The 26,940-nt window shown below is 50.4% G+C and overlaps 1 protein-coding gene across 1 annotated transcript; it reads right to left on the reverse strand.

Annotated features, from left to right (window-relative positions):
• Nucleotides 1-293: 293 nt before the first annotated feature.
• On the reverse strand, nt 294-11,219 carry Rp1l1 (RP1 like 1). Its single transcript, XM_038309596.1, has 3 exons — nt 10,602-11,219; nt 6,499-6,640; nt 294-5,161 (listed from the first exon to the last, which is right to left on the reverse strand). Exons 1-3 carry the CDS (start codon nt 11,217-11,219, stop codon nt 294-296), a joined length of 5,628 nt encoding a protein of 1,875 aa, XP_038165524.1.
• Nucleotides 11,220-26,940: the final 15,721 nt, after the last annotated feature.

Consider the following 26,940-nt stretch of genomic DNA (forward strand, 5'->3'; position numbering starts at 1 on the left):
CTCACATCTTGCTTTAACCGATATTTAGTAATCTGTGTAGCACCACGAGGTGGTCGCTTACCAGGAGAGATCTTAACCTGCGTCTGTCTCGGAGAGGAGAGGCATGGCGACTGCCTGAAGTGTCTGCCTGACTCTGCTTTCTTTCTCCCACAATTCTGTTCTGTCTATTCACCCTACCTAATTTTCTGTCCTATTAAAGGGCCAAGGCAGTTTCTTTATTACCCAATGAAAGTAACACATAGACAGATGAGCCTCCTCCATCACAGACTTGTCACCATCCTATCGTTAGATGTCTAGAAATCTAAATCGTCCTGGCCAAAGCCATCTGGCCTACCCCCAAGTTGACTACAAACCAAACTTCCAGCTGTCCCTTCATCTTCCGCATGACAGACTTCTTCTCCTTCCCCCTGCTTTGGAGGTCTTGGGCTGGAGGAGACTTCTTGTTCAGAAGAACTTTCCGGGCACATCATGGTGACTTTTCTCTCCGCATGGGAGACCTGGCTGTGCTTGTCTTTGGTGCACTTGAGTTCTCCCCTTGAAAGGTCTTCTTCTGAGCTCTTCTGAGATACCTGTGAGCAGCTGCCCAAAGATGATGCCTGGGAGCAGAGTGCCGCATGGTGGCATTGGGGGCCTGGCCTTCTGTGACACTTGTGGAGCCTCCCCTCTTGGTCTAGGCTGTTGTTTTCAGAAACCACCCTCCTCTGGCCCTCTCCGGAACTAACCCAAGTACTGTTCTCCTTTTCATCTTGACTTCCTCCTTCTATCTCTGGCTGTCTTTCTCTTGAAGTGTCCTGAGTATCCACAGAGTGACCACCATCACCCTGTCTTCCTAAAGCCTCCAAAGCCTCTCTATCCCTAAAGCCCTGGTACAGGGCTTCTCCCTTTTCAGTCCCACCCTCCTCTAACTGTCGGCTTTCTCGTGCAACACTGACATGGAGTTCCCTTTCTCTCACAATGGCTGCATCTTCTTCTGTCCCATGGCAACCAGCTCCTTCTACATTGAGGAGCTCAGGATCCTTCTCTTCTCTCGTCCTCAGCCTCCCTTCCCCTTCCCCTCCCTCATCTACCCCAGGCCCCACGCTCAACAGCAGCTCCTGCTTCCCAACAGTTCCCTGGACAGATCCAAGGTCCTCCTGAGGCACAGCCGTCCCTGTCTTCTGAGGGGCCAGCTCCATGGCCTCTCTGTCCCTACCTCCTTTCTTGTTCTGTAGAATCTGCTGTAGGTCAAAGGCCTTTCTGACCGGTGCGCTGGAGGCTGCTGTGGCATCCTTTGGGAATTGAAAGGTCATCTTCTTCTTCAGGCAGACTTCACAGGGACAGAACTCATCCCTCATGACCCCCACACCTGGGCTGGTCCCTAAGGCTGCACTGAGAATGGGCCCATCCTCCAGGCTGAGGGAGAGGGCGCTCTGGCCAGGCAAGGCTGAGAAGTTACGCAAACCCTGAAGACGGCGCCTGCGCAGCTCTGTTTGCAGAGATGTCTGGCCTCTGAGGGCTTCTCTGGGTGGCTCTGGGACCATCCTCCCTACCCGGCTCTGGATCTTCCTCACTTCCCTGACAGTGCTTTCTTGAAGTCGTCGGCCCACATCCTGCTCGAGCTCAGTCACCATCTGGTCCAGCAGACTGTCGTCAGGAAGGTTCCATCGGGCTCGGAGTTCTGCTGTGGCACCAGCCAGGTGAGCCATGAAGTCTTTCTCTATCTTTTTCAGCAGCTTGGACACCCAGATTGGGTCAGGGTCCAGAGATTCCCTGTGGGCTGTGGGTGTGTTCGTCTTCCTGGTCCCCGAGCTGGCCTCGATACAGGCTTGCTTGCAGCCCGTTGCAGCCGCTCCAGACATCTCTTCCAACCCCATCTCCGACACACGAACCCTTTGACTCTCACTAACATTTGAGTTGCTCTCGCTGAAGCTGCGGGGGGACTCTGTGGGTTCCGCTCTCCCATCTGGGGGCCATAATCCTCCAGAGGTAGCATCTCCTCCTTCTTCATCTTTTGACGCTCTGGTGTTTTCCGGTGAGCGCTCCCCATCCCGAGAGCCAGCTTGGAGCATTTCCTGACTGCAGACTCCAGCCCTTTCTTCTGGAAGCTCTTTCCCATGGACACCATCTTCCTGGAGCCTCTCTCTTACCCTCCCTTCTGTCTCTTGGGATTGTGCCTCCTCTTCCAGCATTGTGCTTTCCGCTGCTTGTTCCGGAGCCGTGTCCCACGTCTGCTCCCTGCCACTTTTACTTGACTCCTCCCCACTGGTGGCACAAGCCCACACCTGGGGGTCAGGTGAGGCTGTGGAATGACTCGGTACCTCTGGGTACCCCTGGTTCCTGGAATCGGGTCTTGGGGAGGGGATTTTCAAGGGTAAATCTGCCCTCTCTGGAGCCGTGGCACAGGGCACGCTGCCCTCGCCTGAGCCTCCCGAGCCACTGCTGACATCTACACCAGAGGAGGAGGTGGGGGTGAAGTCCTCAGTCCCCAGCAGAGCCTGGTGGGAAGTGAGCTTTCTGAGGCCACTGTCCATGTCCAGCTGGCCTTGCCCAAACACACTTCCAGGCCACAAGGCCTTGGAGATGCTCAGAATCTCCTTGTACTTGGGGGATTCTTCAAGCCTCACATTGCCACCCGGAGGTCCCAGATCCTCATCAAAGAAATGGAGCCTGGCCAGGCAGGCAATGAGGCTCCCAGCAGAGTAGCTGAGCCTCTGAGCTACTGTGCTGGAGACCTCTGGGAGACTGCTGGGCCGGCCTGGCTTGGAGCCCAGCAGGGCCTTCATGATCTGTGTGGAGGCTGAGACCCTGCTGGGGAGTGCACATGGGCTCAAACCATGGTCCACAGCGATCCCTTCTCCTATTCCAGCTTCTGCAGGGGCCTCCACTCCTCCACCTGATGCTGCATCATGGCAGGGATCACTTTCTGGTTTGCAGCACACAGACCCAGTCCCAGGGAGGTCTCCTGCTGTCTCTGGCTGCTCATCAGTGGCCCCTTCTAGGGGTTGCTGTCTAGCCTGAGCCAGTTCCCTCAGGACTTTCAGAGAATAGCCATCGACAAGTTCCTCCTCAGAACTTTCTGGACCATCACTGGCCACCTTTGTGGTCTCACCTTCCATATCACATGTCATGAGTGCCGGATTTTCTGGGATGTTGCCTAGCCACTCACGAACCACAGCATCAGGAGAGGAGTAGGGTAGTGCACTGGGTGTCACACCACCATCTCCTTCCTGTTCCTCAAGGCTGATACTAGGGGACTTGCCCATCAGAGTCTTTCTGGGCTCTGCCTGACCATCAGCTTGACCATGGTCACTGCTGGGGCTACTGCTACTTGTAGGATCCTTTCTGGAACATCTTTGCTCCTGGGGGGGAGTTGGGCAGAAGCTTCCGGTCCCCCAGTAGGCCTCAGAGATGGGGGCCTGTGTTTGACCACTGGGGCCTGTGAGGACAGGGTATGTTGCCACCTGTAAGCCACAGCAATCTTGGTAGGTTCTTGGATCTTCTGCCTCAGGCTGTCTGTCTAGCAAAACAGAGGATGAAAAAGGCTCAGGGTGGGTCCCTGCCTTGTCCCACAGACAATCAACCTCTCTGCTGTGGACAGGTGTGGAAGCTGGAGAGTGAGCTGGGCACTCGGTGTCCCCTGCTGGCTCTGCAGAGCGAGTGTTAGGATGGCAAAAGCTGGAAGCACAGTCTGAGTCACTCGTGGGTAGGATGGTGGCTATGCTGGTGGTTTGCGGGTCTTGAAAGTCAAGAGAACTGGAGAATGGTGATCTAAGATCCCCGGAGGCCTGATTCCCAGCACTGGGTGAGTGAGGAGAAAACCGTGGTGCTAGGCCTCCTGGGTAGGCCTGTTCTCCTTCCTCAGGCATTTGCTTTTGCAAGTCTGTGTCCAGTGAGGATTGAGTGTCCCTGCAATAGTGACACTGCCTGGCATGGCCTTTCTGAGCCCTTTGGTAAGGGACAGAGGCACCAGGTAAGCACACAATACCAGCTGGCCTCTTATGCTTTTTCTGCCTCCATTGGTCTGGGGCACCGGCAGGAGCTGGGAGCATGCATCTCTGTGTGTCCTGAGTGGCAGAATGGTCTGGAACCAAGGACAGCCTCAGATCAGGCTTACCTCGAACCTCCTGGTACCTGGTACTCTGGGTATAGTTCTCTGTCTGAAGGTGCATGTGGCTCAAAGGTGAGGGGCTCTGGGTGGAAACACAGGGCCTGTCACCTTGGGTGGCTTGCCCCTGGGAAACCGTGACCCTCACCTGGCCTGAGCCTCTGTGGTGCTGCTCACAACACTCACTAGACATCTCATGAGACTCAGCACTGACCGATGTATCAGAAAGGGCTTTTTCTATAACTTGGGTCTCAGATCCCAAGCCACAGGATGCTGTGTCCTCTAGACAGCGGTCCTTACCAGCTCCTAGCTCAGCCCCACTTAGGGAAGAAGTTGAGGAGACTGGATGCAAGGTGTCACTGTCTGTCTCACCTTCTGAAGTCCAGGGACAGGAGGAACTTGGCTGGGCACTTCTAGGGTGCCTGGGACCTGAGACGGGACTATTGTTGCTATGTCCTTTCTTATCACTGGCCCCCTGGTTCCAGTGGCTCCTGCGTCCAGAGAGCTTAGACAGGCCCCACCTCCTCCTCTGAGTTGAACCTGCACCCCCAGGGGTGGTCAGAGGGTTCCTCCAAATGTCATAGTTGGGCTGTGATTGCTGGTCCGTATCAAAGGCTCCCTGGTATCCTCCATCACAGGGATCCAGGCCCTGGGCCCCATGAGAAAAGAACCCCCAAGGGTGGCCCTCCTGTTTGCAGCAGAAGGGATCAGCCTCCCTCAGGACCTGGCCCTCCCCACTGGCTGGGGCGAAGACACTGGCCTGCCCCACCCTCTGCGAGCACCGCAGGGCATCCTCGCGCAGAATTTGGAAGCGGACTTTCATCTCCACAGACAGACTGCCGTCTTCATTCATGCAGACCTTCTTCTCTACGTCATCAGCAGCCACCAAGGAGCCAGGTGGGCCAGGTGTGTCCCGAGGGTGCTTGTGCAAAGCAGGCCCTGCCCAGGTTTGCTGACCAGATGCCGGATGGCCACTGAGACCAGATCTCTCTGACATCAAGGAAAACTGCTGCAACCTGCAGCCAGACCTGGCCCTTGAGTGCATCATGCTCTGCTTGGCGTTTGGTCCCCAGCAACCTGTTGTACAGTGGAGCAAGAAAAAAGAGAACAAGGCATTGAGTTACTGGAGAAAGCAGCAGCAGAAAGACAAGGGCAGAGCCATTCCAGAAGGACGTGTGGGTTCCTCTGAGTACTAAGAAAGAACTGAGTGTGAATCTAACCTGAATCCACCAGCTACCTGCCATTGCTGGATCTGCAACTCATTAGTACTGCTTCATTATATGCAACCAATTGAATCGTTGCACAGAAAGCATCGTGCACAGAACATTAATTGCATATTAATGCTTGCTGAATGGGCACCACACCATCAGGGTCTGGAGAGATTATTTGTTGGAGATGGAAACACACTGTGGGGATTCATTGACCTGGCATCAGGCTGCTGCCCATGATCTGACCATAAAGTATAAACTGGTATCATCTCATTTCCCTTTACAATGGTCAGGCTCTTGGGATGAAAAAAGATTTCCAGGAGAGGTCTAAACATACTACATCAGTTCATGAGAGTCTAGCCCGCCCCACAGGCAGACAAAAAGTGGAGGGGCCCAGGTGATAGAAAGTAGCCCTAGGGAAGAATGGCGTCCTGAGCATGTCTTATTTTATCCCCCGAGCTATGCTTGGTGGGATGCACCTATGTCCAGCAGGACAGGCCTCACGAACATATCTGGACAGGAGAAAGCATCAAGCAAGCCTGGTGGCTCTTCTAGTTTGTGCCCAGACATTGTCTTTGTGTCTCAGCCACTGGTGGACCATGGTTACTGGCAGTGTTATTGGTCATGTTCTCAATGGAGTCCCACCAAGGCCAGCCCTTTGTTTACTCACCAAACTCTATTATCAGTCCAGTAGCTTTTTATTCTGCATTTATGAACTGTGCCCTTGAAATAATGTATGTTTTAACATGAAGCCTAGACCTTGACCTTCTGTGGGCTCTTTTTGGATGCATCTATATGTCTGAATGCATGGGCCATGGTTGTGGTGTGTTTTAATCATTGTAACCTGTTTGTAGACACCACTGCTGCCTAAGACAGGTGTGACTCTGAAGGACTTAATGATACCTCAACTCATAGGGCTCAGCACCTCCATAATGACATCCACTGGGAATCTTAACGGTCCCTTTAGACCCTAGAAACTTTGAATTCAAATTTCCCTATCAAAATCTACAGTGATCCCAGATGTCTCCAGCCATGCTCTGTTCTAAGGCTGATATAAGAAGGAAGAAGCAAGAGAGACCCAAAGTGGCTAGAAGACCTATGAACCTGGCCAAAGCACCTTTTCCATGGATCTGGAGGTGCTAACAACCAAGCCTGTGGGGTCACTGTCCTGTTTGAAAGAGCCAGGAAGGCCCGGAATCAACTCACCCCGTCCACTCCTTGCAGTCACACCAGATAAGGTTCTGGTCCTGTGCCTTTTATCATTTTCCGTCTCCAGTTGTCTGAAGGCCTCATTCCCAGCACACACCAGCAGGGAGGGACCATCCAGGAGTGTCTGCAGAGAGTCCACCTGGAGGAGGTGAGCATGGAGTTGGGAGCCTGGCCTGCAGAGACCCGCTTCTCTGGATGGTACAGGAAGGAAGAGCCCATCTCCTCAGCCCTTCCTAACCCTTGCATATACCATTCTGGGTTCCCACGTCCCACTAGCCAGGGTCTGAGAGCCCACTGCCTGCAGAATCTCTTTCTCTGTCTCCACCAGCTGAGAGCCTGTGACCACAGTTTACTCTGGATAGAAAGGAGGTCAAGAGCCCTAAGCTGCTTCACGGAGCATATCTACCACCCAGAATACATTTTGTAAGGTGCTTGTAGCAAAACATTCAATGCTTCCATAGGGAGATCTGATTCTTAGTCTATCACGTTCCCAAGTTGAGTCCTCTCAAGCATTTAATAACTTTCTGTATAATTCAAGCCAGATGTCTTTGCTTGAGTGGATCAATGCGGGCGCAGCCCTGCTTTCCTAGAGAGCCTGACTATTCCCTTAAACACAGCAGCAGGACATGCTTCTCCCAAATCCTGGCTCAGAGATGAGCAGGGCACATTACTTCAATAAATAGAACTTCACTCTTAAAGTAGTTCCCTGGCCCCGGAGGCCTTGTATACCTGAAGACTTGTGTTACTGCGTAAATGGTAGTGTGCCGTATCAGGGGCTTTTAAAATATGCAGTGTGCCCTTCTCAATAATTTCAAATTAGAAGGGTGTGCTAGGTAACAAAGAGATAACCCCCCCCCATGGAACTATTAGAATAACCAAACCCTAGAACACGAACAACATCAAACGCGAGGAGGTGGGACATCAGGACCTGTCACTCATGGTCCGTGGGGATGAAAAGTGATCTAGCCAATCTGAAAGACAGTTTCTTGCAAACACATGCACACGAGTCAGCAATCATGCTCCTTAGTAATTATCCAAGGGACACATATCATATCCTCTCCCCCAAATCACACACAATTGTATATACTCTGCCATCCAGCCCAGTTCATCAAGAGGGCCCTTTGTTCTTTTCAAATTCAAGGTGCATTTTTTCTTTGGGTAGATTGCTATTCCATCTCACAACTGTAACTTCCAATGCTGAGGAGGCAGTGGAGTACCAGGGACTTTTGGATTCCAGACCCACTCAGGAGCCACAAAGGATGTGGGAAGGCTGTCCAGGTTATTGCTGGATTTGGTTCACAGAAGGAACAATGGCTAGGTAGTGGCTAGGAGTTCCATCTGAGTGTCAAGGACTCAGAAGGACCAAGACTGGAGGGTTGGTGGCAAGGAAATCTATAGAAGCAGCTCCCAAAGGCTGCCCAAGACTGGCTGGTGGGTGAGGACATTCTTGTCAATGGTAAGTGGTCACCAAAAGTTAATTATTTCATGGACAGATTGGCCTGCTCAGTGGATGCCAGATGCCTGGTGGGAAGCGAATCAAACAAACCCCTCTGACACTGCTGCTGTTATGTAATGAGGACACCTCTGTTTGGGGGCAGTTTGTATTCACTGGAATGAAATAGACTTTTGTTTTAGTTAAAGATGGTCCTCGTCCGTTCTTTTTTAGCATCTCCATCGTGGGCTTACATAATGCCCACTTAACGCCAGTACAAGCCAGGAAGAGGGCTGGCATCATGTCAGAAGATATGAGGCAGTGGGCTAACACCAATAGAATTTACTGTGTATCTGGGTATAGCGCTTGTATAGCTTTGATTGTAGCACTTGAGAGGCAGAGACAGGTGGATATCCGTGAATTCTAGGCCAGTCTGGAATACATAGCAAGTTTCAGGCCAGCCAGGGGTACATAGTGAGACCTTATCTCAAAACAAAAGCAATAAGAATTCACTTTGTAGACATACGCCCCATCACCCCTATAATGTGCAATAGTGGGGTGACTATCCTATGGAAGATTCCAAGTGGGAACTAGCTGGGAGGCTCCCCTTTATGAGGTTGAGCTGTGTTCCTATAGGATGTGATATGCATTTCCAAGTCAAGTGATGTGAACTGCTTTGCTTTTCTATGGACCACAGACACCCAGGGATGAGAATGACTCTCATTCTCACTAGAAGACAGTGTGGAGATGATGTGGCTTGGGGCAGAAAGTAAATATGATGCTTTTGCTTTTGTTTTGTTTCTTGAGACCACCCCAGAATTCTGCGTCTCCCAGGCTGGTTCCCAACATGCAATTCCCTTGCTTCCATCTCCTGAGTGCTGGGATCACAGGCATGTGCCACCACACCTTGTCATTGGCACATCTGTGGCTCAGATGTATATGTTACTTCTCTTCCTATCATCTTTGAGCTTTGCTGGTTTAGTGAACTCAGGACCCAGGGGAAAATGTTCCATGAAATTAGAAGTTAAGACAGTCACAGGGCACCCCAGGCTAATGAATTAACAGGCAGCAGAAGGGTTCCTGTGTAGGATGGTTAACGGGTTCTGATTACCAAAGGGAAGTCTGGTTGCTGTTCACAATGGGGACACCCTTGTTGGGAGCCTTGTGTGACGGCCACGTACAGCAGGACAAGGTAACAAAAGACCCCAGCAGCCCTATATAAGAAGGAACTCAGAGGACTCATCCTGCCAGCATCAAGGTTCAGTCACTCCATCAGATGCGTAGCTACCATCAGCAGAAGGGCCAACAGAAGGTGGAAGGAACACTAGACAAAGAGTAGAAGGGACAATGTGAACACTAACAACAGCCTTGTGGGAGATTGCCTGACTTTCTTATTAGCTCTCCGAGAGATGTACGATAACCAAATTCCTGGCTTTTGCTCGTGATTTCTTGTACTACTTTATGCAAGGAATTCTGGGGGCTACTAACTTCGATAGATTTTGAGAGAGGATAGCAAAGTGGGCTTGTAACCAAACTAGAAGACAGACAGCACAGAGATGATGTGGCTTGGGGCAGAAAGCAAATATGCTTTTGTTTTATTTCTTGAGACTGCCCTAGACTCTCTGTATAGGTCAGGCTAGTCTCCAGTGAGCGATGCTCTCGCCTCTATTTCCCAAGTACTGGAACTCTAGGCATGCACCACCACACCTGGTGAGTAAATACAATTCTGACTACGGGAGGGAGGCCCCAGGGCTAAGCAGATACAGGACCAGGTGGTGGGGAGATGGAGCTAGATCAGCCTAGCTCGGTTTCCCAAAATGCCCGCCTTTGTCAGAGATTCATCTTCAAGACCTAGAAAGGTACCAGCTACACTTCCTAGGTTTTGCAGTCAGGATTGAGTGCAGGGTGGATTCCCCCTCCACTGGGAGCCTTTGATCAAGACTGAGAAGGAAGCTGTTCGGTGGACACCACCTCATTCCGCCTCTGACTGAGGTTGCTGTGCGCACGTGAGAATCCCAAGGTTGGCTGTCAGCGCCACCAATGAGTTCTTGAACTCAACATTCATGGTGCTTCCAGCAAAGGCACGGGGACCTGCAGTATGTCATGAGCCATCTCTGTAACCCCAACCCCGGTCCCATACTCAGCTTTCCAGACCTGCCCCCTAATACCCTGCATTACATTTCTCAATGCCTAAGGGACCCCGAGTGATCGGTTTCCTGCCCTAAACTCACATGGAAATACACTGTTGAGAGGATTGTATGACAAAGGAGCAGTGTGTGCCATGCTCAGAGCCTGCTACATACTAAGTGCTTACTAAATGGGAGCTGAGTAAAGTGTCCGTGTCCGAGTCTGTGTTCCATCTCTCTCTCTCTCTCTCTCTCTCTCTCTCTCTCTCTCTCCTCTCTCTCTCTCTCTCTCTCTCTCTCTCTCTCTCTCTCTCTCTCTCTCTCTCTCTCTCTCTGTGTGTGTGTGTTTCTGATTCAGGTCCTCAGGCTGGCCTGGCAAGCTATCTCCCCCTGGGCCTGATGATTGTTGCTTGGTTAACAGATTTGACTCAATGTCTCCACATCTACACCTTTAGTTAGCAGTGGGCAATCAAGGATGCTTTACTAGTCCATCTATGCGTTTTGACCCAGGGTCCAAAGGTAATTCCTGCCCCACAGCCTACCTTCTTCCCACTGGCTGTGTACACCTGCTTCACAGGGAAGCGCAGCAGCTCGGAGGCTTTGCTGAGGAAGGCCTTCAGGTTCCTGGTGTCCTTGTGACTGACAACCACTGTCTGCTGGCATCTAGGATTCCCATTCTTCACCAGTGTCAGCCTCCTCGGGGCCACTGGACCCTTCCAGGAAGAGGCTGTTTCTGGAGCTTCATGCCCACCTTCAAAACCCCGTGACTGCCCAGCAGAGGGGCTTTTCCTTTGCAGCTGGCCTGGCTCTCTGGGAGTTTTCAGGGGCTTCTTATCAGAACAGATGTAGCAGCCGCCATCTTGTAGCTGCTCCAGGGCACTGAGGCCATGTAAGCCCCGGGGTGTGGTGACAGAGCGCACACCGAAGGACAGAGGCATGCGCTGAGACAGCTCGTCCATGAGGGCGCTGAAGGTCTTGAAAGTGCGCTCATGAACAGCCAGGCGAACCCCAGCAAATCGGGAATCCCCCCGCTTGAGGAAGGTTATCTTCTTAGCTGGTGTCACCTCGGTGACAGAGGGAGTGTGCGCCACAGAGGGCAGGAGACACTGCCGGTGGCTGGGGGCAGGAGCATCTCTCATGTCTCCTGGGGTGCTGTTCATGATGTGGAGGCCCAGACAGCTGTAACAGAAAAGGAACGGAACGTTAGAGGGCAAGTCATAAATTAAGACAATCTACTCTCTACCTTTCTTTATGGAGGCGCTTAAGCCCTGACACCCCAAATTAGCTATCTAGCTGTGTAGAGACAGCTTGATCCATCTATGCTAAAAAGCGAAGGTTTAGCATTGGATTAGTCTATGCCAACCCCTATGTCCCCCACTTGCTACCCATGTTACCCAGAAGGACAATGACTTAGTGCCATCTGTAGATTCAGCTTAGTCTGGGTAGTGTTATAGTGAATGAATAAAATGTATGCCCTGGCAGTGCTGAATCATGAGGGGCAGCATGTATATGGTGGTTCTGTTGAACTTGTTCATATTGGGTGTCATGGTCTAAGTTGATGAGGATGACTGACCAGGTTTCTTCCTCAAGAAGGCACCAGATTTCATTACAGATAGTTGTGAGTCACCGTGTGATTGTTGGGAATTGAACTCAGGACCTTTGGAAGAGCAGGCAGTGCTCTTAACAGCTGAGCCATCTCTCCAGCCTTCTAGGCATGCTCAAACCAGATACCCACACACCCTCCCCTTGCCACACATCCACATGCCTTCTAAGTGCCTCTGCGAGCCAGCCAACTGCTAAGTATGGTGGGAGAGCCCTGAATGACCTCATGTCTTCTAAAAATATAGGTAGACAGAACAAACAGAAAAACTCAAATGTAGAATGCTAGACATGGAATCCAGAGCTCTGGGCAGCAGGCTTCCCTCTTCTGCAGTCTCTCCATGAGTCCTGGGGATCCCTATCTCTCTTGACTCCATTCCTCCAGCTGTTAGGTGGAGGACTGGGGTACAAGCCCTGGTACCAACCATTCTAGGGACAGGGAATCAGACAAGGAGACTTGAAACCCTTGTCTGTATAACCTACATCACCACTTCACATCCTGTGTCTTTTTCACTAGATTGTTGTTGGCACTGACATTAAAAATAAGTTATGGGGCTAGCAAGACGGCTCAGTGTGTAAAGACACTTGCTGCCCAGACTGGTGACCTGAGTTCTAACTCTGGGACTCACACGGTGGAAGGAGAGAACCAACTCCCATAAGTTATTCTCAGCCCTCCATGGGTGTATGTACATACACACATAGACACACAGACACACACACACCGACACACACACATACACACACACACACACACACACACACACGTACGTGCGCACACACACATCCCTCCCACACACAAATAGATGAAATGTTTAAAAAATACAACTTTCTGAAACTATTTCTGAGGTCCCCTAAAGTCTTTCCTGTGGGTTGTTATAAGCTTGCTGGCACCAACAGGAGAGATTAAGGCAAAGACCTGTCCCCACTGTCCATTCCCACTTCCACTACCTCGCGGTGTGCAGCCCTGGTGCCTCCCACAGAACACCTACAAAACCTTTTTTTCTGCCTCTTCTGTCACCTCGTTCCCTCTGCCCATGGCAGCCAGGTTGCTCCAAAACCCAGCTTTTCTTGTGTCCCCAAACTTTCCTGGTTCTCCAGATCTGTAGAAAAAGAATCTTCACTTCTTTTCTTTCTTTCTTTTTTATTGATTTTTATTGAACTCTACATTTTTCTCTGCTCCTCTCCCTTCTTCTCCCCTCCCCTTCGACCCTCCCCCAAAGTCCCCATGCTCCCAATTTACTCAGAAAATCTTGTCTTTTTTTACTTCCCATGTAGATTAGATCTGTGTAAGTCTCTCTCAGTATTCTCATTGTTGTCTAAGTTCTCTGGAACTGTGGTTTGTAGGCTGGTTATTTTTATTTTTTTATTTTTTATTTTTGCTTTATGTTTAAAAACCACCTATGAGTGAGTACATGTGATAATTGTCTTTCTATGTCTGGGTTACCTCACTCAAAATAATGTTTTCTGGCTCCATCCATTTTTCTGCAAAATTCAAGATGTCTTTATTTTTTCTTCTGTGTAGTACTCCATTGTGTAAATGTACCACAAAAAATCTTCACTTCTACTCAAAGGCTTCTCCCATGTGTCCCCTGTCACCTCTGTGAGCCTGGCCTCTTCTCACAGGAGGACTCTGAGGTTCTCCTGTGAGCTGGCCCAGGCCTTCTGTACCCCACTGTGGCTGTCCTCTCTGTTGAGACCTCTCCAACCCCCATTGCTAGCATAGCACCCCCGCAGCTCCTACCCCCCAGACCATGCCTTTTCCAGCTTACCCCACCTGGAAGCAGAACTCATGCTCTCGGAGGCCCACAGTCTGAGAAATAAAGATCCACTGATAACCCTGACCCTCTTAGAGATTCCTGCTGGGGCTTGGAGCTGAGCTGATGGGGTTAGAGGAGGACTTTCACGACTCAGGAGTGCTCAGAGCGACAATGGACAGACCTAATGTGTATGGGAGGCTACCAGGGCCACAACTCCATCCTCCCTGGCACGGTTCCTCATGTAGCCCCATTTACTGGACAGAAGAGAACCCTCTTTTTATTTTCAAAAGCATAGGGCACACAAGAGCCTGGTAATCCTCTCATCTCTGGACAGATGTATAATTAGCTTCTGAGATCTCCTCCCTGCCAACTAATCCCTGCAAGCTGCTTCCGGTAGGCCTCCAGCCGATGTTACGACAGCTCCAAAAATGGCTGCTTCCCAGTGCCTGCCCGTGGGGGCTGTCTGTCTCTCCTGGTTCTCATTAACAATGACAGCCTTTGCTGAGGAACCCAGAGAGGAAGGGAGTACCATACTGCCCTCAGCACCACCAGGGATACAGGCATCATGTTTGCCACATCAGCGTGTCCCTGAAATCACCATGTCTACTGGAATCTCATGTCTATCATGCCCCAGAATGTCACTGTGCCCCAGAGATTCACTCTATCCCAAATATCATCATATCCTCCAGTCAGCATATTCTCCAGCATCACTGTGTCCCACAGTGTCACCATGTCCCATAGTATCATCATGTCTCAAGCATTGGTGTTGCCTGGTAGGTTTCACCATGTCCTCTAGCACCCCCAGCAGATAGAACTCCTGCCTCTGCAACTCTGCTTGTGCACACGGGGCCCAATGGGACAACAGTTGAGTGGGACACCCAAGGAAAGCCAGAAATCTAAGGTAAAGACCTCCTTGGCTCCCCTAGGCTCCAGGCAGAAGTGCAGCATCACAACCCAAGGACCAGACAGCCCCAGGCCTTTGGTGGGTATGGATTGGGGTGTAGGTCATGGGATTTCAGCGTTTCATGGCATAAGCTAGCCAAAGAGTAGAACCAGCAGCGGCGGCAGCAATAGCAGCAGAGGGCACCCACACTTCATTGGACACAGAAGCTAGAGCTGAGCTAGGAAAGAGCCTGGGCTGCAAGGTGGGCTAAGGCCCCTGTTACATCACCCAAATAACTCATACACCACAGGTTAAGTCCCCTCTCCTACAGGCAGCTCTTCAGAGGTGATGCAAAAGACCAGGCTCTGCCCAATGAAGAGCAGGGTGCACCTTAATTTCCCCTCCTAGTTCCCTGCTTTCTTGGTCTTTATCCTCCCTCCAGAGGAAGCCTTGAGGCATCTTGCCTTTCTTCACCAGCTGAACTGAGGCTGGCCCAGGCAGGATGCCCTGTACCTGTGGGCTCCTGTTCTAGCAGCATGAACAAGGAGCCCACAATTGCAGAATCATCCACAGCACAGAGAAGATAGCTCCCTTGACATTTATGCTCACATGAAGGTCCAGGGAAGGTGGATGATACAATGGTGTGTTTCCCAGCACCTCTGACCTCCCAGTTAGGGGGTCACATGGGTAGAACTGGTGCAGAGTATATCCAGAAAAGGGGCAGGCCCCCCCATCAGGCAATGATGGGATTCATTGATTGCAAGGAATGCTTTTTTGGTTTTCTAAGCACACAAAAGTGCCTCTTCCCCTGCCCATGGAGACAGGGCCACCTGAGAATCAGCATCTTGCTGGAAGTCTGAAACAGATATTCCTGAGCACAGGGTCTGTGTGGTCTGACCACCGATGATGGAGTATCCCAGGGAATCCCAGGGCCTGAGGACACTGAGTCTGCCTGGAGGGGTGGAGTCAGGAAGGATGGAGAGGGCGGAAGGGTGCGGGGATTTCAAGGGAAGTGGACAGAAAGCAGAGGCGTCCAGCTTGGGGGTGGAGAGGTGGATCGGAGAAAAAACAGATTAAGGGAGAAAAAATAGAAACCACAGGAAATACTCAAAAAGGTGACAGACCAATGGAGGAATTGGGTTGGGTGGGCCCCGGGGGTGGGGGGGGGGGGGAGGAAACAGTTTAGCTGGCCAGAGACCTGGAAGTGGGCTCCGTCAGGGGAGAGGCTGGAGGCCAGTGAACAAGTAAGATAAGTGGATTCAGGAAGAGAGTAAACACGGTGAGAGAAGTTAGCAGGCAGGGAAAGGGACAATGACATCACAGCCAGACCTAAAGGGGATGGGCAGGAGGGAGGCGACGTGCTGGAGACCTTGAACAGCTGATGGTTTACGCACAGATGCTAAGAACTGTGGATGAAGCACTCACACACAGGAGCGACGCATCACCAAACACGGATTGATTCCTGTGTGTCAGACGTTGGCCAAACAGAAATGAGGCACAGCTGAGAGGAAGGGAAAACTCCTGTACCCGGGTCCTCACCTTTTGAAACTTGAGGGACCTCCTGCTTCCTGACTCAGCTTGGCTCTGCCAGGAACTGGCTAGCAGCTGGTTGGCTCCTCCGTGCTTCTACGGCTTCTCCAACCTCAACCATAAACTGGTACTGCTCTAAAGGCCTGCACACGAAGTCTCCCTGAATCTGGGAATCTTGAGACATCCAGAAGATACTATTTCTAGGTCATTCTTACCTCCTATCACAATGATGAGGGAAAGTGTAAAAAACAAGACTTCCCTTTCTTTTCTGCATGTGTTGCAGATGATTTCAGCACCCTGGGCCTCTGATGCCCTCCTACAGATCCCTCCAAAGATCCAGAGCCCAGATTAGGAATGGGGGAAACATAGGGCAGAGGGACAGTGGGGACAAACCTGAGGGCTGGCCAGTGGACCTGATGGTGTATGATCTAGCCAGGAAAGTGTTTAAACTCTTTTTGATCCTGCAGCTACTAGGAAAAGGCCCCCAACTGTTGATAAAGAAAGTCAACATCCATGACAACTAAGGAAAAAGACACCTCGGGCAGGAAAAAGCCTGGTACTGGCACAGGAAGGAGAATCCCTGGAAACTGCAGAAAAGCAAAACAAAACCCAGCGTCGGAACATCTTCCTGCCCTCCACCCTGCCCCACTTGCTAACATTCTCTAGACAGTTTATCTACAGGGGAAGCCGGCTACAGGCATGGCCTCCACTTAAGGAGCTGAAATGACAAGTGTAGATGCTCAGTCTGGCCTGGGGTCGTCAAAGGCAGGAAGTGGAACCAGTATGGGTCTGAGCCTGGACTTTGCGTACTGAAATGCCTGACCAATGTGTGTGGAGTAATTGATGCAGGACTGGAGGAGGGGGTGTCTGTTCAGTGGGGAGGACCGAGGGGTGTGCAGCCAGCAGAGAAAGCTCGGACAATGGAAACGGCTCTTGCCCCTGATTGTGGGCATGTGTGTATGAACAGCTAAAGAAGGAAGATCTCCTGCAGCTGCCAAGCTGAGGGAACTGTGGAAGCTCTAGGGTGTGAACATAGCTGTCATGTGCATATATGTGCTTTTGCATGTGTGCGCATGCACACACACACACACACACACCACCACCACCACCACCACCACCACCACTACCAACTGTCCATGGCCCTCAGAGATTAGAAAGCAAGCCAAGGGTCTATGAGCTAGTTCAATTACAAGATGGAGCCAACAGCGTCAAGATGAAAACATTAATAGTAGGAAATGGGGAAGTTAGAGAAGACAGAATGGATGAATTTGAGGGGGAAGTGGCCCTGCGGTAAGGGACAAAACTGACCATTGATAGCAGTCAGGAAGCTAAGGGGTGGCTTAGTTAAGTACTTGCCTTGCAAGCGTGAGGGACTGAGTTCGATTCCCAGAACGCGTATAAAAAAGAAACAAAGGAAGGCAGGTGGGAGGGGGAGAGAAGGAAAGAAGTAAAGAAAGCAAGCCAGGTATGATGTATAATGGTGTGAACTTGCAACCCCAGCACTGGGGAGGTAGAGTCAGGTGGACCCCTGGGGCTTGCTGGCTACCTAGCCTACTTGGTGAATTCCAGGCAAGTGAGAAACACTCTCTCAAAATAAATAAATAATAAAATAAAAACCAAAACCAAAACTAAAACAAAAAGATGGATGGGGACTGAGGAAAGACTCTTGAGGTTCTCTGTTAGTCTCCACACACATGCACAGACTCACACAGACACTGTACCAACACACATAGAAGTATATAACACACAAGTACATGCGCACACACACATTTACACACACATACACACACACAGAGCAAGAGCGAGCGAGAGAGAGAGAGACACACACACACAGAGAATATGACATATCTATAACTATTAAAAAATAATTGGGACAAAAGAGCTTTGACTAGCAGGCCTGCAGTAGGAGAAACCAATGGTATCTAAGAGGTTGTTACAGCTATTCCACGAGGTAATCTAAGTGTTGCAGAACACTGAGCTCTCGAAGGTTCTGAAGGAAGGGGCAATGCAGCTGCTGAGGGGGCCCCAGCCTCCATGTCACAGGAGACCCCCAAGGCTGTTGAAGCTGTGAACTCCTAGACTCTAACTGCAAACACTGAGCCTTTGGGTTTGGGCAAAGACCCAGGCACTGGGAAAACACGAGCTTTCAGTATTTGTACTTTTCAGACAGTGCTGGAATTCATCAGGTTCACCCAGTGGGCATAGTTGGGTGGCAATCCCATGCAACCCCATCATGACATAACCTAGGTGCAGCCGATGCTCTAAAAGGAAGACCAGCCCTCCATCAGAGCTTGGGAAGGTTCGCATCTATGCAGTAGAGTAAAGCTGAGGCTGCAGCCACCTCACTGAAAGGAACTTGCTTGAGTAAAGCAACTTGATACCCGATGGTGATGGTATTGCAGGATCTGGGGGAGTGGGTTGTCTAAAAGCAGCCACCACTGTTGTGCACCATGACAACTTTGGGGCAAGGCAAGGTCTTGCAAAATGGGACTGGGGAGCAAGATGCAGGTGCGGGTCTGCGCACACTTGGGCATGTTATTTCAGCCTCGTCTACTGTTCCTATGAGGCAAGGAGACTGGGAAAACCCCTCACAGAGAAGGAATCAGTAGCTTGGCAATGTGCCCTGTTTCCCCCTGTGCCCTGGTCCTAAGTGGCAGAGGCTCGGCCAGAGCCAGCTCTCAGATGCTAACATGGTTTCTTCCCTAGCCTGCTTCTGCAGTGTGGCCTGCTTGGAGGCACCCCTGGTGGGTGAAAACCAAGGACCATGAACCCCAAAAGGTTCTGCACCCTGGGAACAGTAATTTGAAGTCCAAACAGGAAGGGGGACCAGCCCGGAGTGCTTGGAACGGTTCCATGGCAGCAGAGCGAGTGACTCTCTGACACCGCTGTGGCCTCTGAGCAGAGAGTCTCATTTCCTCAAGAATGTTTTTGTCATTTTGCCATCACGCTTCTCACCATGGTCGAGGTCGCCCTTGAGGCCACCAGAGGCCAAGTCCCGGTGAGGAAGGAAAGAGACAGAGGTGGGGCAGAGCCCAGGAGGAGGCCAGGGTGAGGCCTGGGAGAGTCCAATTCTCAGAGTCCCATTGCCTGTCTACTGAGTGACCCGAAGCAACCTGTAGCCACCATGGGCAGCAGATGCTGGGAAATCAATACCCACTGACCCCACTTAGGGTTAGTTTGAAGAGGGTAACACTCTGACACTTCAGCAGGAGAGAGACAGCTCATTCTAGGACATTCTGCTTCAGGCTCCTTTTCCCCCCAGAAATTCCTGGAAGCAGTTTTCTATCCTATATGGATACAGAAGAGGCTAGAGAGATAGTCTCTGAACCTGATATTTGCTGGGCAATTGTCCAACCTTCAAGGCTCAGCCCATATCCCAGTTCGAGAGTGGGTGACACAGTGCTTTCCAGGGAATGAGGTAAGACAGGAGGAACCTTGCACTCTTCAGGGCACCGAGAGCCACCGACTCTCTTCTAGTCCTGACTAACTAACCAGTGGCCAGGAACTATTCAACCCAGTTAATGGGTTTAGACAGATACCTCCAAGTAAATACAAGGCAGAGGACTTGCGGTCCTGCCTTGTTCCCTTGACACCCACAGTGACTCATTTCTGCCTCTCTCATTCCCATGCCAGCTGATCCTGAACAGCTCTGGCACATCTGGTTTGTGTCTCCTTCTAGGCCAAGAGATGGTTAAGGGTGAGGTCCAGGCCTCACTCTGGGAGTCCCCACTACATAGGACAGCGTGCGGCACATTGTAGGTGCTTGGGAAGTGCTTGTTGAGTGAATGGATGGACAAGAGGTTAAACAGTTACTGGGCACAAGGGTCGTCATGTTTTCAGTCTATGCTTGACCTGATGCCCAGTCTTTGGGGTGCATATGTGAGGAGCCCAAATGGCTCTGAGAATATTTGAGATTCGTGAGATTAATTGGCCCATCAGTCAGATCCCTTTCTCCTGGCCATATCTTGGGCTGGGAATGGAGTGGTTACTGCAAATCACCCCAGTGCTGGGTGACCCAAAGCTTCAGGGGTCACTCTGACAGTGAGAGTCAACATCAAGGGTTAACTAACTGAAGATCATTTAAGGAAGACACACTGACAGGGCGCTCAGTGATCTGAGTCCAAGGATGTATCTATGAGATGGTGCCCATGGGACGTTCTCTCTCCCTACCTGTCTGGGGGGAGAGGAAATGGCACCATTGGACCAGATGCCCCAGAGCTGAATAATCCAGGGAACTTGGAGTAGACAAATGCAGCCAAGGTCAAAGCTGTGGCTGGGCTTTAAATTGGGAGAACAAGAACACCTTCTCACCTCTCTTTCTCAGCCCCTACTAGTACTTCCTGTTGTCTAACCACCAGAAGCAAGAAGGTTAAAGGACTAGAGGGACAATCCACAGAAGCCAAACATCTAGCTGAAAAGACATGGGGGTAAATGGACATTGAATAGCCTTCACTGGCTTGGGTTCTGTTGTTATAATGAAGCATTTAAAACTGAGCACTTACAGAGGAAAAAAAAATGTCTATTTAACACAACTATTTGGAGTACGGAAGTCCAAGATTAATTGTGCACATTGGTTCAGTCGTGGGGAGCAACCTTCAGTGCTCAGCTGGGTCCTTCCACAGTAGATGGATTGGCATCATGGCGGGAGCACATGAGAAAGGGAGCGGTTGGATGGAAGCCAGAGGCTTCCACAGAGGACTAGCCTCACCAGCGATGAACAGGACATTCTTGAGGGAATTCACCATGATTCCGTGAGAACTACATTGATACCTTCCAACGGCAATGCTTCTGGTGACCTAATTAGACAAGGCCCCATCTATTAAATGTCATCCTGATGGGGACCAAGTTTCCAACACACAGTGAGAAGCAGGGAGTTGTGTATCCCCTCTGGTCTCTTTTATTCTTGGCTCAAAGTCATCAAGATTCAATCATGAATATTACATGTTGCAACCTTACTTCCGGCAACCTTACCTCCTCCTAGTCACCTCCCAAAGTCCCTTCTCTACACACCATAATTGGATGACATTTTTTACCCTCTTAGCCCTCACAAGGGAGATTATACTTTAGCACATGAAGTCTTGGAGGACATCCTCAAGCCAAATCCCAAGCACAGTGCTCCAGGCTGAGCTCAGGTCTTCTCCCCACTGTGGCATCCTGCTACTCCTAATCACCCATTACTTTCTGTTTCTGTGGGTGCTCTGAAGGGACGATCACGGCAACCCCAAAGCTGTACACCAATGCCTGGCACCTTAACGTATTCTACTTCTGTTGACCATTTTTGTTTGTTTTGGCTTTGGGACCTGGTCTCACCGCAGAGCCCAAGTTGGCTTCAAACTCCAGATCCTCTTGCCTTTCAGGTGCTGGGACTGCAGGCATGAGCCATCATGCCTGACCACAAATACCACTCGAGTGCCCGCCAACCTCTAGGTACCAAAGAAAGAAGGCCAGGGAACTTCTCAAAGGAAGTGAGGTTCTTTGTTGCCCTTCTCTGCAGGTGCCCATGATTTGAGAAATGAAAAGCCCTGATCTTAGCAACATCAGGAACTTCATTCCTTCCCACCCTTTGCTGTTTTTTTCTTGGGCTCTAGGCTGTTGAGGCCAAGGAAGCAGAGGGTAGGAGTGACGGATGTCTTGGGAATGGGGAAGGACTTGGAGCCTCTCCACACTATGTGAACAACTTTTCTATGGGTTTGGAACTATCATGAAGTAAGCATCAGTTACTCCAAGAACGTGGACAGTAGGTGCTTGGAGTCAGATGTAGCCCCAACAGTGTTCAGCAGATACTGAAGATCCCTGGTCAGGTCACAGCCCTCATGGGTAAAAGCTACGTGGATGGGAGAGCCTCATAGTGGTTGCTTCATCTCTACCCAAAGGCTGCCAGCCTGGATTCCAGGTAGCACCAGCTGGAGTCTGTTGGAGTCAGTTATAACCTGCTGCGGCATCGGTCTGACTCCAACCTACTTAATCACAGCCAAGGTGCAGACAGACCTGGAACCGTGGGTGATGGTTCAGCCAACTTGTTTCACCTTCCCCCCTCATTTATCTACCAACTCCGTCTTGATCGCTTGCCTTGAGCAAGACACAGAAAGTGCTGTTTTGTGCAAGTTGCTTCAACTCCTTGGGTCTGTGTTTTCTCTGCTGTGAGTCTATTCCAGGATCCTGAGAGCTCCAGGACCCCCGTCTTGATATGGGGAACAGGCAGCCTGCACCCCTGCCATCCAGAAAGTGTCTACTTGAGGAGAAGCAGGAGAAACAGATTTAAACCTGGCATTCAACATGCCCTCAGCACTGCCCTTCAGCAGGAAGGGGCAAGAAGTCACTTCTCTGGGTATGGACATGTCCTCTGTAAAATGGACAAACAGATGCATGTCCTGCACGCTCTGGGGAATGGCGGGGCTGTTCCTGCACAATCATAATGCTTACCCCTCCTTCTTCCCTACTCCCCTCCGTCCTATCTCAGGGTTGGTGGCTATGGCTCAGGGATCCAGCTTCACAGTGCCCCCTGGATAAAAGGCCCGGCCACAGGAAAGCCTGTTGTTTCCACGGCTCTGAGCTTCCTCCCTTTGTCTCTGCGTTATAAACAAGCCCATTCCCAAAGCCACAGCTGATGATCCAGCTGCAGGCGGTCAGCAATCCAGCAATGGAAAAGACTCTTAGGTAGGATGAGTTTAGCCTTGAGCCAGCCTGATACTGGACAGGAGTCAGCCTGTCCACCTAGTCCCTTGACACACCACAGAATACCAGACCAGCCTTAGACTTCAGTGATCTGAGGGCAGGATATGTGTCCTGCAGGGGATGCTGTCTGTAAGATGCAAAGCATTGTCACCCATTTCCAGCTGACCCTCTAAGCAACTTGTTTACATGGGATCCTTGGAGGAAAATGATGGGAAGCTCAGAGAGCAGAGAAACCAGGCCTAGGGAGGTAAAGGGGGAGCCCAACCCTGGCTGTCCTTGAGGCTTTTCTCTTCTAGTGGAACCTTACATCCACCAGCCCTCCAGGCTCAGCCTCACAGCCCCACAGTGACAGGGCACTCCTATCCCAACCTCTCATAGGAAGGAAGGAATCAGATTGTCTTCCGCATCTACCTACTGACCACGCAGCAAGTCAACCAACCGATCAATAGGTTTAGTGATGCCCACTGTATGATGGTGCATAAGCCCTATGGGATCCTGGAAGCTCTTTTTTTGACTAGCTATTTTTCAGATGGGAAAAAAGAGACCCTAAGCCAAGCTGGGCATGGGGTATGGATGGGATGATGGCTAAGCTGATAAAGTGCTTGTTGCGCAAGCAGGAGGACCTGAGTTCAGAGCGCCAGCACCTATGCAAAAAGCCAGCTTGGAATCCTAGGTCTGGGGAAGCAGAGACTGGAGGATCCTTGGGGCCTGACCGCTACCTAGTCTTGCTGAAGTGGTGGGCTCCCAGTTCAGTGACTTTGTCACAGGAAATAAGGTAGAAAAGAAGCAGGGCACTCAGTACCAACCTCTGGCCTACACACACATGCAGGCACACCCATCCACACACAAAGCACATACATAAATGGGGGTGTGGTGGCACAGGACTATAATCCCATTACTTAGAAAACTGAGGAAGAAGGATCACAAGATCAGGGATAACCTGGGTTACCTGAGTCTCTCTCTCTCTCTCTCTCTCTCTCTCTCTCTCTCTCTCTCTCTCTCTCTCTCTCTCTCTCTCTCTACCTCTCCCTCTCTTCTTCTTCTTCTTTTTCTTCTTCTTCTTCTTCTTCTTCTTCTTCTTCTTCTTCTTCTTCTTCTTCTTCTTCTTCTTCTTCTTCTTCTTCTTCTTCTTCTTCTCTCCTCCTCTCCTCCCTCTTCCCCATCTCTTTATATATATATATATATTATTATATAAATTATGTACAGACATATAAACTATTTTTTAAGATGCCTCCGTTTACAGCCACTTGGCCTGCTGGAAATGGACTTTACATCCTTGTCAGTTATAGCTCAGTTGATCTTTCCTGCCAAGAAAAGGTTAAGGCAGTTACTACCTGTGACAACTTATCTCCTACATAGGAGTTAATTTCCTTAAATTGACGGAGGAGGGGAAAGGGAGGGAGGAAGTAGGAAGAGAGAGAGGAAAACTGCCCTCGGCTCCAGATCAAAGATGCTCTGAGATCCAAAAGGAAGCAGGGACTCCGGGTGGAGGTGGGGGGATTCTCAAGACTGCATCCTTCTGATAAGGAGCTGGACCTTGAGATGGCCTCTTCCTCCTGCAGGCAGACCCCAGCTGGGTCCCCTTTGCCACCAGAGCAGGCAGTGGCACTCGCCACGGGACCTCAGAGTTCCCAGAGTCAGCCCCAGGTGGAAGAAGCCTGCCTCAAGCCAGGGCATGAAACAGCAATAGGAAATACCCATGTTGTTTACACGTTGCCAGGCTGGATGTGTTGTTAGCTGCAGGTCTGGTTCACGTCACCGATGTGTGCGAATGTATGGTATTAGCTGAGCTCGCCCACCCATGCCAGCAAGGGCACAGTTAATTCCGTGCCGTGTGTTCGCAGGCACTTGTGAGTCCCATCCAGGCCCTGAGCCAGTTTTACTGATGGAACATTAGGAAGCAGTTTCCCTAGGCAGCTGGGGATAGGAACAAGAAATTCAGTTCTGATGCAAAAAAGATATTAAAGACTTGCAATAACTCATTACCTTCGCTGGTGTGTGTGTGTGTGTGTGTGTGTGTGTGTGTGTGTGCAGGGTGTGCCTACAGCTATGTCCATGTGTGTGCAGTGGCCAGAGGTTGTCTTCCTCGGTTGCTCTCCATCTTTTTTCTGAGACAGGTCTTCCACCAAACTTAGAGCTGTTGGATTCAGATAGACTAGCTGTCCAGGGAGCCCCAGGGATCCTCCTGTCTCCGTCTCCCCAGAGCTGGGGTTACAGTTGCATCCTTGCCACACTCAGCCTTCGTTTTTTCTTTCTTTCTTTTTTTCTTGTTTGTTTTTAATGGTTTCTAGGAATCCAAAATCGGGTTTGGATGCTTACCTAGCAAACACTTGGACACATGAGCCATCTTCTCGACTCCCTACTTCCTTGTTTTTTCCTTCTCATAAAATTAGATTAAAATTTCTACTCAGAGTGCGGGTTGGGGGGCTGGAGAGATGGCCCAAGAGTTAAGAGCACTGGCTACTCTGCTGTTCCAGGGGCTATGGGTTTAGTTCTTACCATTCACAAGTTGGCTCACAAGCACCTGTCATGCTAGATCCAGTGGGTCTGATGGTCTGTCTTGGCTTCCTTAGCACTGCATATAACTGCATGCACATGGTACACAGATATACATGCAGGAAAAAACCCATATACATAAGATATTTAAGTGTTGAGTGAAGTCACTGGGCCCGGAACTGAGTGCCAGCAGGGAGCTTCCCAACAGAAGGATATCCTTACACCCGTAGCTGCTCTTCAGATGAGCCTAAGTTCTAGGTCTGCTGGCGATCATGCTGCACTCCCCGACAGGAGCTGTGCCGCTCCTGCTGGGACCCCTGTACTCCCTAGCCCTTGTATACACAGCACTATCATCATGGAACAGTCCTTGCGTCCAAGGGAGGGAATAGAAAAGGCCAGAGAGAAAGAGAGGAAGACAGAAGATGTCCAGACGTCACATAACAGGAATTCTGGGGCTGCACCTCTCTCCTGACCCCATTAACGTGCCCCAACTCTTTTCTCTTTTCCTCTTGTGGATATTTAACAGTTATTATTATTAATGAACCCTGTCATTGGATCATCTTACCATGAGCCTATTTCATGACTTGAGGGAAATCTTGACTAAAGCATACTTAGATTACAAGGTCCCCACCCCACAAATATGAAAGAGGAATGGGTTTAACGTGTTGAATGGAATGAAAGGTGTTTCTGTCTGGTACAAGGGACAGGGGTGTCATTAGTGAAACTCTTGGGGCCCTCTCCTTCCTCTAGGGCCTGGTGCAGGCAGATGTTACCTGATTGCTATGTTTCACTGTGTTCCCTGTGGTCAGGATTCTTACTACATTTTTTCTATAATATTCTATTTAATGAAACAAGAAATAAGGAGCTGGGAGAGATGGATCAGTTGATAAACTGCTTGCTCTGCAAGCATACAGATTTGAGTTAAATCCCTAGAACTCAGCGAAAATACCAGATGTGGCGGCAAGCTCTTGTAAGCCCAGCACTGGGGAAGCAGAGACAGGGAGATCCCTGAGCTTCTCTGGCCAGAACCCTGGCTGATTGACAAGTTCCCCATTGAGTGAGAGACACTGTCTCAAAATATAAGGTGGAGAGCAACTGTTGACCTCTGACCTTCACCCAAACCCACACCTATGCACATACAGACACATGCATCTATGAGCGTGCATGCGCACAATCACAGAATGAATCTACTTCCTAGGGACCATAACAGGAAAGGAAGTTTGGGCACTGGCTAGAAGATCAGCTAGAAGGGTGAGCTAGCAGGCCCTTGTGCTGCCCCGGAAGCAGAGCTTGTGATACAAAGGGATTTACTTGGGCCTCTTGTCTTAGCCATAGTGCTGTTCTGACAGTGAGGCCTCAGAAGCGTCCACATATATCAAGAATTATGATGATGATGATTAATTATTCTATAATTCTAATTGGGAGGAACTTTTGAGAGGAAGGCAACTGTATTAGGACAGTACAGTATTATGATACCATATTATAAACTAAGGCTCATTTCCACAAGTAGGAGCAGATGCATGGATGTGGCCATTTTCACACCAGGTCACACTTGTCCTTCCTTCCACACTCTCTTGTGAAAGGGAGACTTGAGAGCCGTGTGGCCTGTGGTGGAGTGGGGCCACGTGAGCAGTTCTCATTGGTGAATTATGTACATCGCGTATGTTTGTATGTCCATGTGCGGGTCAGAGGACAGCATAGAGGGTTGTTCCTCAGGACAGCAGAGCCACCAGGCTAAGGCCACGTAGACCCAAGTGCCCTCCCACAGGACAGTTGCCCCTGAGGGTTGTCTGGAAGGACAGCGACTCTGTATCGCTGAGATATTAACCTGTGTGGACTGAGCCACTGGGGAGTCAAGGTTGTTCGACATCGCAGGCTGTCTGCAGAAATAAACATCGCAGGAAACAACAAAAGAAAGACACACAGACTGGAGGCTGGAGA

The sequence above is a fragment of the Arvicola amphibius genome, chromosome 13 (assembly GCF_903992535.2).
Source record: "Arvicola amphibius chromosome 13, mArvAmp1.2, whole genome shotgun sequence".
Taxonomy (NCBI): Eukaryota; Metazoa; Chordata; class Mammalia; order Rodentia; family Cricetidae; genus Arvicola; species Arvicola amphibius.

Coding starts and splice junctions, on each gene's coding strand:
- Rp1l1 (XM_038309596.1), bottom strand. CDS start 11,219: ATGAACAGCACCCCAGGAGACATGAGAGATGCTCCTGCCCCCAGCCAC. Junction 6,641..10,601: donor ACACAGCCAGTGGGAAGAAG/GTAGGCTGTGGG, acceptor CACCTCCTCCAG/GTGGACTCTCTGCAGACACT. Junction 5,162..6,498: donor GACTGCAAGGAGTGGACGGG/GTGAGTTGATTC, acceptor ACTGTACAACAG/GTTGCTGGGGACCAAACGCC.